General features: G+C 43.5%; 2 protein-coding genes and 1 long non-coding RNA gene across 7 annotated transcripts in view; 2 read left to right on the plus strand and 1 right to left on the minus strand.

Annotated features, from left to right (window-relative positions):
• LOC148416628 (uncharacterized) overlaps nt 1-13281 on the minus strand; it is a 143801-nt gene that overhangs the window by 129815 nt on the left and 705 nt on the right. Inside the window, exon 1 of one of the 4 annotated variants that reach the window (XR_015866947.1) lies at nt 3370-3535. The exons of the other annotated variants lie outside the window; for them this stretch is intronic. This is a non-coding gene — a long non-coding RNA (uncharacterized LOC148416628). Of the gene's footprint in view, nt 1-3369; nt 3536-13281 lie in introns of those variants that run through there. 4 annotated transcript variants of the gene reach the window in all.
• Nucleotides 5106-7985, plus strand: LOC148416630 (heat shock 70 kDa protein 1-like). Of its 2 annotated transcripts, none has more exons than XM_088426232.1 (2): nt 5106-5280; nt 5806-7985. In XM_088426232.1, exon 2 carries the CDS (start codon nt 5861-5863, stop codon nt 7778-7780), a length of 1920 nt encoding a protein of 639 aa, XP_088282358.1. In that variant the 5' UTR covers nt 5106-5280; nt 5806-5860; the 3' UTR covers nt 7781-7985. The 2 variants fall into 2 exon arrangements, with proteins under 2 accessions (XP_088282358.1, XP_088282359.1); XM_088426233.1 differs by having other exon boundaries at nt 5861-7985.
• Nucleotides 9610-12904, plus strand: LOC148416631 (heat shock 70 kDa protein 1-like). The gene is made up of 2 exons (XM_088426223.1): nt 9610-9780; nt 10322-12904. Exon 2 carries the CDS (start codon nt 10381-10383, stop codon nt 12298-12300), a length of 1920 nt encoding a protein of 639 aa, XP_088282349.1. The 5' UTR covers nt 9610-9780; nt 10322-10380; the 3' UTR covers nt 12301-12904.

A 13281-nucleotide genomic window follows, 5' to 3' on the forward strand; every position in this document is an offset into this window, starting at 1 on the left:
CCTTAATAATATTTCTGTCCCTCTCCGTATTTCCAGTATTCCATCGCCAGGTTCGATAAAAGGATTATGCAACCGGCTTTATGAAGGCAAAGTCAAATCTGGATATAAGGGAAAGGGCTGTTTGATTCAATAATTCTTGTTTCCTTTCTGCCAAGCTAGCAGTCCTCTTTGGAGAAAGTCACAAATCAGCATTATGACAGATTTAAACATGGGCTTGGACTGTCTGTAAAAATGTGATGTCTGCGTGTACGCAAGAGTCTGTCCAGGAGGACAAAACGCATAAAAATTGAAGAATCGTCCTCATATAATACTCACTAATATCAAAATAAAGCAATAAATACAAATTTTTATATGTGACTTCGCTGGTCACATGCTATAGAGGCAAATTTAAGAATAAACGCACCAAATATTTCAATAAACAATTTATGCTTTTATTTTGAAGTTGGCGTTTGTCACTTTGGTTGCGTAATCTCCAGTTTAACTCTTCCGTGATGGTGGAGTGCTTAGTTTAATTTGGTTGGTCCTCGCGACTCCGTTTACTGTCACTACATGACATATCAACCAACATCAACGCGCTGCCATTAAAAAAAAATCATATTTAATCGCTGATAAAAGACGCCAAGGAACAGCTAATCAATTACGCTGTCACCGTACGATACGGCACACGTTTTCCGCATTAGCATTAGCCGCTAACTCCTTGGTGCATTCAAACGCAGTCAGACATTTCAAACTCGACAAGAAAAAAAAATGTCCGTACATGCTTTCAAAGTAAATAACCGCCAATATCTAAACAATATAAGCTTTCTATTACTCTATAAAAGCTGAGATACATCGAGAAGAATATTGAGGGGGAAGTTACATTGTTGTTTTACTTATTTTCAAAAAATGATCCATGAAGTTACTTATGTTTACAATACCTAAACAAATAGGAGAAAGCTCAATTTTATTTCAACTCATTGGTATGGCAATGAATCAAACAAAGAGAAAGTCCATTTTTTTTACAATCAAACACGAAATGTAAAAAAAAAATGACACTTTCAAGCAGGTGAGGACCATTAAAATCATGGTACATTTTTTTTTTTAACTTTAGAACAACAACTTCAAATGCATTATCCTTTTTAATACTGTCCGAGATAGTACAAATACAGCATCACTATTAAAAAAAAACATTACTATTATCCATAAAACATTTCAAGTTTTTCATTCATTGAAAACATTTAGTTCATTTTTATACTTCACAAAATCATCTCGCGGGCCGGATTGAACCTGTTTGCGAGCCAGAACGGGACCGCGGGCCATATGTTTGACACCCCTGCTTTAAAGCGTCCAAACAGCGAGAATCGATTCTGAATCAAAGCGTACACCCAAAAATACAGTCAAAGATTCCCATATCTACAATTTACGCTTGGATGTTTCTCTGAAAAGAATACGGAATAAGAGACTCGATGGATCTGCAAGGGCTGCGCCGCTGTGGGTGTGGTCGGAGCTGACCTCGATACCATCAAATCAACTCCTTTCATTGCCTTATTTTTTTCAATCTACTGGAATATGCGCTTTGCTGTGGGATAAGCAATTTGACTTGAAACAGTTTTCCTTTACAATGCTCTAAAAAAAAAAAAAGTAATAACCTTTTTCATTTGTTGTTATCAAACAAAATCAGCAGGCTGCCATTTAAGGATTTGACCTTTGAGTTTAGTCATCATAAGAGGGTCAAAACCCCGTCATCCAAAGTCATGACTACAAATGCCTCCAATCAGCTTGTAAAGCTCTGATAAAGGCCCGCTCCATTAAAGCTGACATTTCATTCATATTTTTCCCGCGATTGCTGCGACACTTCTGTCATGTTTCCATATTAACGCACCTTATAGAATAGTCCAAATAAAAAATAGGAGGTTTACATGCTTATTACTTCTTACACTTTGTATTTTGGGACTAATCATATATCGTTAAAGCTAAGGTTAGCGTTGAGAAAGTCATAAGCCAACTCGGTTCATTTTTTTCTCGGGGTCATTCCAGGTCAAGTTACGCAAAAACCCAGAACTTCCCTAAAAACACTCTTTCTAAATTATTCATTTTGTTAAATATTAGTGTGCTACGCTATCAAATAAAAGACGGAAGTTTGAGCCTCCTAGTTTAAAACGTTCTTGAGTTACGGCCCTGTTTGGATGAGTTTAGATGCCACGCCCACTTTTGGGATCCAGGAAATAGGCGCTAAAGAATTTGTAACATTTAGTTACTAAAATAAATTGATTGCTCTAGGTATTAAAGTCCCAAACTTATCGAAGAGTTTGGGGAACAAAGTAAAGTACTAGAGTACTTTAGGTTCTCAAATGCTAATGTAAACAATTACTTTAAAACATAATGATCTACAAAAGTAATTAATCACTTTACTGTGTAAAGTAATTGGTTACCTTGGTTACAAAGTGGCCAAATTATTATTTAGCAATGAATTGCTTTAAGCGCTCAAGTACAGTACTGATGTAATCAATTACTTTCGCACTTAATTATCAACTACTCAAAGTAACGGATTTTTGTAATTATCATCAAGAATTATTGTCGGGTGATTGTGTAAAGTAATTGATCACTTGGGTACTAAAGTAGCCAAATAATCAATTAGTTCACCTAATTAATTATTAGGAAAATTAGTAGTAATTAGTAATATAATTAGGTTTTGTACCTAATTACCTAATAAAGTACATAAAATAATTGTTTATGTTGATTATCAAGTAATTGATGAATCTGGTGCTAAAGTACTAAAATAATTAGTTTGGGGAATTAAATAGTAGTTGATTTAGTTACTCAAGTATTCATGTAATCAATTACTTTAGCACCTAATTACCCCTTAAAGTTCTTAAAGTGGTTAGGTTAATGTATCGTGTAATTGATTACTCTTGTACTTTGGTACTGATTTCATTTACAGTCATTTTCAGATAAGTAAATATGTAGTTTTTATTATTATTAAAACATATACAGTAACTAGGGATTGAATGTCTGTATTAAAAAAAAACGTAAAAATCCGTCATTGGGATCGAATGAGTCAGTCAAACTCATTCCATTTTTTTTTTTTTTTTTAAATTCCAAAATTCTTTTGCAGGTCTACACCTCACCCACTCCGAGCTCAACGTTCACGTTTCAAAAGTAGAACTTCACACACAAACGCCACCTTCGCACGGCGCCACATTTCATATGCTAACATCCCATCCTCCCGACGCCCCTTAAACTCACTCATTGTCATTCCCGATCACTCCCCGGCATCCTAAACAACTTTTTCCCGCCTTTCCCAGAAGGCTTCGCCTTTGCGCGCGCTCCCCGGCGCCGGGAAAACAAACCCGCATTAGCAAAAGAAAACAAAAGGCGGCCGGCAAATACCTGGCGGATGCCCAGAGGAAGCCGTCTCGGGCGGACGGATGAGCCGATAGGTTCCCTACGTCCTCTCTCGTCTCGTCTCCTCTCTCGGCGCGCGGCGGCGAGCGACTGCTCGCCGGCTGCCTGGCATATCTAATTAGAGCCGGGGCCGTCGGCGCTATCTGCCGGAGGATCTACCTCCCCGATCTCTCCTGACTCAATCTTCCCCATCTCTGATTTCCTTTTATATTTATGCCGGAATATTTAATTGTAGACAAAAGGTTACTCCGGGCTCCATTCATCGCACGCGGGCAGAATAATCTCCTTTAAAAGGCTTGACATTTCAGGCTTTTCAAAAGGGGCTGGGAAAAAAAAGAAAAAAAAGAAAAAGAAAAATATATCCCCGCTTTTGTTAATCAATGAAGTAGAACTCTGGCGAACAAAAGAATTAAATTGCTTGCCTGGGTTCATAAAACGCGCAGAAATAGCTGCTTCCTGTGGGCTTTTGTGCTTGGCGCTGGCTGCCTTGGCCCATACGCGGGCGCCGCTCTAATTCCATATGATTTAGGGGGCAAAACTCTCATTTGCGCGCGCGCTCGGCTTTGTGAAGCCGGTTGAAAAAGCGCCGGGTGGCGACGAGCGATCGGTGGCGCGGCCTGGTCGAGTTTGGCCGGCGTCGCGGGCGCAGCTCGGAGTTTGCTTCCGAAAACACGGGCGTTGACGATTACCGTTCTGCGTCTGATTCGGAAAAAACAAGTTATAATTATGCGAGGTTGGGTCAATAAAGAGATTGGAAGATGTCCATGTTTTACCATGTAACGAACTAACTGCGGGCCATATTTGGGAACAGAAGGGGTGGTAAATTCACGTGTAGCGCCTGATCATAGCAAATGCAAAGTCTTTTTTTTGTTCCGGAGCAGTTTTGCAAATCATTGACTTCATTTCAGGAGTAACTTCCTAATTTTACGGTTTTTTTTTCCAATTAGGCTAACCTCAGGAAGCAGGGTCAGCCCTTATATATATATATAATGTTCCATAATCAATCACAATTGAACAAAAGTTCAATATTTTACGATCCTACCCTATTATCTACATTTGAAAATGTCAGGGTTCTTTTGTCGTTTTCCAACATTTGTACTACAACCTATATCATTAATAATAGGTACAGTGTATTTAATGGATGTCCTATCCACTTCTGTATAAATACTTGAGCACAGTATAGGGCTAACTAAAAGAACTAATTCATGTATTATAAGTAAAGAATTTGTTACATACACGTGTTTATTTTATTCATACTAAATACGCAAAATTCTTGTACAATTTGATTAGTTGTACATAAATACAATAACTTTAAATGTGCGCCACTTGATTTTAATACACACATTATTCCATAACAATGTCATTAAAACGAAGACGTAATTCCCCCTTGCGTTAAGAATTAAATGTCAGAATTTTCTAGAATGTCAAAGTTTTTCTCCCAAAGTCTCCATGATTCCAGCAAGTTCTAACGTTCTTCTCGCTTCTGCGCGATTCCAGAGTGTTCCATAAGAAGCCTGCGCTAATGTTAAATACTATCATCCGTCTTGACCTTCGCAATAAAACCAAAGCATGTTTATTCAGCTTGCCACAGATTAAAAGTAATTTCCTTGTTTGTTTATTTTGAAAGCGTGTTTAGGAAGTTGATTTTGTTGTCGACGGACCTTGACAAGGAAACGTCTGGAAGAGCCGAGAGCGAACGCTCAGAGAGTATAAAAGCGGAGGAGGGACACCAGTCGCCAATCCAGACACAACAGAAGAAGACGTACAAGATCCGAACTTCACGAGACAGAAGACTGTCCGCGATATCCGAAAACTTTACCAGCGCAAGGCACAAGAAGATCTACAGAATTCAAGAAGATCCTCAAAGCCTGAAGACTTTACAGAGCAATTCAAAGTGTAAGTAAACACTTTAATTCTAAAAATTTATATTGTACTACAGGCTTATTGATACGATCAAGGAATCAACACGTATTTTTAGATTCAATCACGTTAACTTTATTATGATTGTTAAGCTTTTTACTATATTTATGTATTTTTTCAAAAAAATATGCCTCAGAGGTACTGTATTGCTTTTTGAAATTGTTCTAGCTCTCATCTGGGGTTCCATATAGCATAACTGTACACAACTGGTTATTCAGTTATTATTTACATATAGTTCTGAATGGCACTGATAAAGCAAAATAGCACATGAGAGTTGATTGGATCCTATACATGCATTAGAATTGAAATCCAGTAACTATACAATACATTCTCATCTTGTGCTACTTAGAAAACCCACCACCTACCAGTTCTATTGAAAACCACCAAAATGTAAGCTCAATAGTATTCCAAAGTATTTCTACGCACAAACCTATATGAAATGATATGTTGTTATTGATCAATCATAAAATTCAATGTGCTGTTATGTGGTTCCTTTTACAGACAAGCGTTTTGAAAGTTCATCCATCCATTGTCTTTTGCCGCTTAAACAAACAAGATGGTGGTAGCAAACGGCCCTGCAATCGGCATCGACCTGGGCACCACGTACTCCTGCGTGGGCGTCTTCCAGCACGGCAAAGTGGAGATCATCGCCAACGACCAGGGCAACAGAACCACGCCAAGCTACGTGGCCTTCACCGACACCGAGAGGCTCATCGGCGACGCCGCCAAGAACCAGGTGGCGCTCAACCCCAGCAACACGGTCTTTGACGCCAAGCGGCTGATCGGAAGGCGCTTCGACGATCCGGTGGTGCAAGCCGACAAGAAGCACTGGCCCTTCCGGGTGGTCGCCGATGGAGCCAAGCCCAAAATCCAGGTGCAGCACAAGGGCGAGGACAAAACCTTCTTCCCGGAGGAGATCTCCTCCATGGTGCTGCTGAAGATGAAGGAGACCGCAGAAGCATACCTGGGCCAAAAGGTGTCCAGCGCCGTGGTGACGGTCCCCGCCTACTTTAACGACTCCCAACGTCAGGCCACCAAAGACGCGGGCGTCATCGCCGGACTCAACATCCTGAGGATCATCAACGAGCCCACGGCCGCCGCCATCGCCTACGGTCTGGACAAAGGCCAGGCGGGAGAGCGCAACATCCTCATCTTCGACCTGGGCGGCGGCACCTTCGACGTGTCCATCCTGACCATCGAGGGCGGCATCTTCGAAGTCAAAGCCACGGCCGGGGACACGCATCTGGGCGGGGAGGACTTTGACAACCGCATGGTGGAGCACTTTGTGGCCGAGTTCAAGAGGAAGCACAAGAAGGACGTCGGCCAGAACAAGAGGGCCCTCAGGAGGCTGCGCACCGCCTGCGAGAGGGCCAAGAGGACGCTGTCCTCCAGCTCCCAGGCCAACGTGGAGATCGACTCGCTCTTTGAGGGCATCGACTTCTACACCTCCATCACCAGGGCTCGCTTCGAGGAGCTGTGCTCCGACCTGTTCAGGGGAACCCTGGAGCCGGTGGAGAAAGCCCTGAGGGACGCCAGGATGGACAAGGGCCAGATCCACGACGTGGTCCTCGTCGGGGGCTCCACACGCATCCCCAGAATTCAGAAGCTGCTCCAGGACTTTTTCAATGGCAAGGAGCTGAATAAGAGCATCAACCCCGACGAGGCGGTGGCCTACGGCGCCGCAGTTCAGGCCGCCATCCTAACTGGGGATACTTCTGGCAATGTCCAGGACCTGCTGCTCCTGGATGTGGCCCCTCTGTCGCTGGGTCTGGAGACGGCCGGCGGAGTCATGACGCCGCTCATCAAGCGCAACACCACCATTCCCACCAAGCAGACGCAGATCTTCAGCACCTACTCGGACAACCAGCCCGGCGTCCTCATCCAGGTCCTGGAGGGCGAGAGAGCCATGGCCAAGGACAACAACCTTCTGGGCAAGTTCGAGCTGAGCGGGATCCCGCCGGCCCCGCGGGGCGTGCCGCAGATCGAGGTCACCTTCGACGTGGACGCCAACGGCATCTTGAACGTCTCCGCCGTGGACAAAAGCACGGGCAAGGAGAACAAGATCACCATCACCAACGACAAAGGCCGCCTGAGCAGGGAGGAGATCGAGAAGATGGTGGACGAGGCCCAGAGGTACAAAGCCGAGGACGACGTGCAGCGCGACAAGATCGCCGCAAAGAACGCTCTGGAGTCGTACGCTTTCGGCGTTAAGAGCACCGTCCTGGACGAGAAGGTGGCGGACAAATTGAGCCAGGAGGACAAGAAGACGGTGACGGACAAGTGTGAAGAGACCCTCCGCTGGCTGGACAACAACCAGCTGGCCGACAAAGAAGAGTACCAGCACAAGCAGAAGGAGCTGGAACGGGTGTGCCAGTCCATCATCGGCAAGCTGTATCAGGGGGCGGGGCCTACGGCGGGCTGCAGGGAGCAGGCCCGCGCCGACGCCCAGGGGCCCACCATTGAGGAGGTGGACTAAGTACATTTTTGGGGGCCTCAAGAACTCAAAGACTGTTTTTATCAAGAACTGTTTTTAAAAATGTTAACTTATTGTGCTAATGTTTGTCATGTACCAAAATAATTCTCCCAATCTAGATATGCTTGTGAGTCACAAGTGAATCCACTTCTCCCAGTTCTTATTACGCCGAAGTTGTGATTATGTAAATTACAATTAAACTGTATATAATTGTCATCTTTTTTCATTTTTTTCAAATAAACTTTATTAAAGTCCTAAATTTGGTGTGTTTATGTGAGACTGAAAAAGCACATTGCTTAAATGTGAGATTGCCTTATTTTCAGAGGTTGTAATAATATGAACTATCCGAATAGTTTTGATAGTTTCTGCTCTTAACTCATTCCCTGCCATTGACGGATATGGACGTCAACTTATATTTGCCAGTGCTGGCAGTGAATGTGTTAATACAGCTGAGAACTGTATAAATGTAGTTAGCATATCAGAACTAGATTACAATGTTAGCACTAGCTAAAGGCTAGTGTTAATAAAAAGGATGTTTTTGTTTACATGTTCAAAAGAAGATTGAATCATGGAAAATTGTTAACGACCATTTTCTTAGGGCCTTCCAAAACCTAGCAAGTTAGCGAATGTTAACTTTGTAAAACTAAATATTTCTGTAGTCCTCTAAGAAAGCAACAAAAATGATTTTATATTTTCCACAGTTTGTCTGGCACTAGCACCAAACCAGTAACTGATTTCGAGTTTACTTGTGTTACTGCAATGTCAAATTTAAACAATTAACAAAATACCAGCACAAACTTATTCTAAGTCCACTTGTGAGAAAAGTAAAAAAAAAACAATTCACGTAATATACAATAACTTAAAAGACAATAAAGAAAAATGATCAATCGTCAACCCTGTCATGAGTAGTAATTGAAACATACGCAAAAAAAAATGTGTTTGTTGAATTTACTTAACTTTATTTTCCCGAGTGGTTGTACACAATAAAATCATCTGGATCTAGATCGATTTTTTTTTAATTGATGTATATTCTACAGTAAAAATATTTGGATGGATTCAATTCCATTTATTTGGATGAAAAATAATTGACTTTGTTCAATGCAACATTTTCGTCAATAAATGTGCAAAAAAGACTAATGAAATCTAAACCTTAATGCCCTGAGCCATTATCTCTCTTTCGTAATCAAAATGTCCATATTATTTCATCATTTCCATTATTACAGTCCATCATTATTACAGTAAACTTATACTGCAATAAACAATAGGCATACATATCTACTACTATATTAATATGTAAGTATAGAATCCTATGAGACATACTAATAAGAACGAATTCAATAGTTAATAGTAAAGAATGTTCATTTATTTGTTTATTTTACTGACATTAAAAACACAAATGATGGATTACTTGATGACAAATAACGTCAAATGTACACCACTACGTTTTAATGAACGTCTTCTCATAACAATATGAGGAAAATGAACGACGTAGTTCACAAACACAACTATCGCCAGACTTTTCTAGAACGTGGGCGTTCTTCTTCTATCTCCGTGATTCTAGAAGGTTCATACATTCTTCTCGCTTCGGTTTCTTAATTCCAGAGAGTTCCATAAAAAGCTGAAGTCAATGTTTAATATTTACATCCGTCTCAACCTTCACAAGAAAAGCACTGCACTTTCTTTGCGTTGAGATACATTGAAAGTCATTTCCTTGATTTTTTTGTTTTGAAAGCAAGAACAGGAAGTTGTTTTTGTGGTTGACGACTCTTGACGGTGAAACGTCTGGAAGCGCCGAGAGCGGACGCTCGGAGAGTATAAAAGCGGAGGAGGGACACCAGTCGCCAATCCAGACACAAGACAGAAGAAGACATAGAAGATCCAAACTTCACGAGACAGAAGACTGTCCGCGAGATCCGAATACTTTACAGACGCAAGGCACAAGAAGATCTACAGATTCAAAGAAGATCCTCAAAGCCCGAATACTTGACAGAGCAATTTAAAGTGTAAGTAAATAATCAAATACTTCTGAATTTAATTGTATTACGGGCTTTATGATACAATGTAGGAATCCTGACACATTTTGGATTTTATCACATTGAATATATTTAGGCTGTTGGAATTTTAAACATTTTGTCATGTTCATCATCTTGTATTTTTTTATTCTAAGTTTGCTTCAGATGTACAATTTTGGACTTAGAGATAGTTCAAGCCAGCATTTTTGGTTCCATATAGCACTACCATATGTCACTAGGGCACGTTTGCTGATAATTACTGGATCATTACAAAAGTAATCATTTAAATGGTTCTACAATCGTAGGACCCGAGACTTGTTTGGATCCTACACATGCATTAGGTTTGAAATCCAAGGCTATTGGTTTTCATTTGGTGCTATATAGAGGAATCACTGGGTATCACTCGGTCCTATAAAGAACCATCAAGAATTTACGATCAACAATTTGTAGTTCTGTGCACAAACCTACATGAAATGTCATGTTATAATATGTAACATAATATTCAATGTGCTGTTATGTGGTTCCTTTACAGACAAGCGTTTTAAAAGCCCATCCATCCATTCGTTGTCTTTCGTCGATTAAGCAGACAAAATGGTGGTAGCAACCGGCCCTGCAATCGGCATCGACCTGGGCACCACGTACTCCTGCGTGGGCGTCTTCCAGCACGGCAAAGTGGAGATCATCGCCAACGACCAGGGCAACAGAACCACGCCCAGCTACGTGGCCTTCACCGACACCGAGAGGCTCATCGGCGACGCCGCCAAGAACCAGGTGGCGCTCAACCCCAGCAACACGGTCTTCGACGCCAAGCGGCTGATCGGAAGGCGCTTCGACGATCCGGTGGTGCAAGCCGACAAGAAGCACTGGCCCTTCCGGGTGGTCGCCGATGGAGCCAAGCCCAAAATTCAGGTGCAGCACAAGGGCGAGGACAAAACCTTCTTCCCGGAGGAGATCTCCTCCATGGTGCTGCTGAAGATGAAGGAGACGGCAGAAGCATACCTGGGCCAAAAGGTGTCCAGCGCCGTGGTGACGGTCCCCGCCTACTTTAACGACTCCCAACGTCAGGCCACCAAAGACGCGGGCGTCATCGCCGGACTCAACATCCTGAGGATCATCAACGAGCCCACGGCAGCCGCCATCGCCTACGGTCTGGACAAAGGCCAGGCGGGAGAGCGCAACATCCTCATCTTCGACCTGGGCGGCGGCACCTTCGACGTGTCCATCCTGACCATCGAGGGCGGCATCTTCGAAGTCAAAGCCACGGCCGGGGACACGCATCTGGGCGGGGAGGACTTTGACAACCGCATGGTGGAGCACTTTGTGGCCGAGTTCAAGAGGAAGCACAAGAAGGACGTCGGCCACAACAAGAGGGCCCTCAGGAGGCTGCGCACCGCCTGCGAGAGGGCCAAGAGGACGCTGTCCTCCAGCTCCCAGGCCAACGTGGAGATCGACTCGCTCTTTGAGGGCATCGACTTCTACACCTCCATCACCAGGGCTCGCTTCGAGGAGCTGTGCTCCGACCTGTTCAGGGGAACCCTGGAGCCGGTGGAAAAAGCCCTGAGGGACGCCAGGATGGACAAGGGCCAGATCCACGACGTGGTCCTTGTCGGGGGCTCCACACGCATCCCCAGAATCCAGAAGCTCCTGCAGGACTTTTTCAACGGCAAGGAGCTGAACAAGAGCATCAACCCCGACGAGGCGGTGGCCTATGGCGCCGCAGTTCAGGCCGCCATCCTCACCGGCGACACCTCGGGCAACGTCCAGGACCTGCTGCTCCTGGACGTGGCTCCTCTGTCGCTGGGTCTGGAGACGGCGGGCGGAGTCATGACGCCGCTCATCAAGCGCAACACCACCATTCCCACCAAGCAGACGCAGATCTTCAGCACCTACTCGGACAACCAGCCCGGCGTCCTCATCCAGGTCCTGGAGGGTGAGAGAGCCATGGCCAAGGACAACAACCTTCTGGGCAAGTTCGAGCTGAGCGGGATCCCGCCGGCCCCCCGGGGCGTGCCGCAGATCGAGGTCACCTTCGACGTGGACGCCAACGGCATCCTGAACGTCTCCGCCGTGGACAAAAGCACGGGCAAGGAGAACAAGATCACCATCACCAACGACAAAGGCCGCCTGAGCAGGGAGGAGATCGAGAAGATGGTGGACGAGGCCCAGAGGTACAAAGCCGAGGACGACGTACAGCGCGACAAGATCGCCGCCAAGAACGCTCTGGAGTCGTACGCTTTCGGCGTGAAGAGCACCGTCCAGGACGAGAAGGTGGCGGACAAGTTGAGCCAGGAGGACAAGAAGACGGTGTTGGACAAGTGTGAGGAGACCCTCCGCTGGCTGGACAACAACCAGCTGGCCGACAAAGAAGAGTACCAGCACAAGCAGAAGGAGTTGGAACGGGTGTGCCAATCCATCATCAGCAAGCTGTATCAGGGGGCGGGGCCTACGGCGGGCTGCAGGGAGCAGGCCCGGGCCGACGCCCCGGGGCCCACCATTGAGGAGGTGGACTAAGAACATTTTTTAGGGCCTCAAGAACTCGAAGACTGTTTTTAGTAAAACTGTTTTTAAAAAATGTTACCTTCATGTGCCAATGTTTGTCATGTACTAAAAAAATTCTCTAGATCTAAGGGGGGCCCACCATTGAGAAGGAGGTCGAAGAACATTTGATGCCTCAAGGACTTTATTAAAAAAAATGTTCATAAAAAATTGGAAACCTCACTATGTCAACTTTTGTCATTGTACTACATGAAAATTTACTTCAATAGATATTGCACAAACTGAAGTTTTCACTATCGCATGTACTGTATATGCTTTAGATAAACTTTTGCAGTGCATTAAATACAGTAAATTCTATAAATGTTTAATCTTGGTTGTATGTGACAGCATGAAAATTCACTTCCTTTAGCTTTAAATTTTACACTATTTTAAAGTGTTAGTATTTTGCATGTACTGTTTATACTACTGATCTCAACTTTTGTAATATGCTAAATACATTCTGTAAAAGTCCAATTTGCTTATGGGTGATTGAAAATTCATGTTTCTCCAATTTATTTTGTGTATTTTTAGTGTGAAGTCACCACTATTTTCACATGTTTGTGTCTCTAATGTACTGTATATCATTTTGATTTTGTCAACTTTTGGCATCTAAATAAATTTGATTAAACATGCATTTGCGTTTGTGTGTGACTAAAAAATCCCTTAGATTGAAGATAAGTTTTCTTTTTACTTATCCGGGCGTATAAAATATGAGCTAGCAAAACAAGGTCCAATCAAGGTCCCATCACTTCAAAGCCAAACTTTTCACTGCCGTAAATTGGAAATACTGAGCTGTAGTTTTTTTCTTCTTGTAACGCCTTTAATCAAAATTGAGAAAATTATTACCTAACCACTTAAAAAAGGCATTAATATTTGATACAGTAAATTGCTGGTCCTACTCAGAAATAATTTGTTAAAACAGGCCCGTATTAAATAACATATACGCTTGAAAAATCT

Source organism: Hippichthys cyanospilos, chromosome 10 (assembly GCF_059441005.1).
Source record: "Hippichthys cyanospilos isolate Australia breed blue-spotted pipefish chromosome 10, RoL_Hcya_1.0, whole genome shotgun sequence".
Lineage (NCBI taxonomy): Eukaryota > Metazoa > Chordata > Actinopteri > Syngnathiformes > Syngnathidae > Hippichthys > Hippichthys cyanospilos.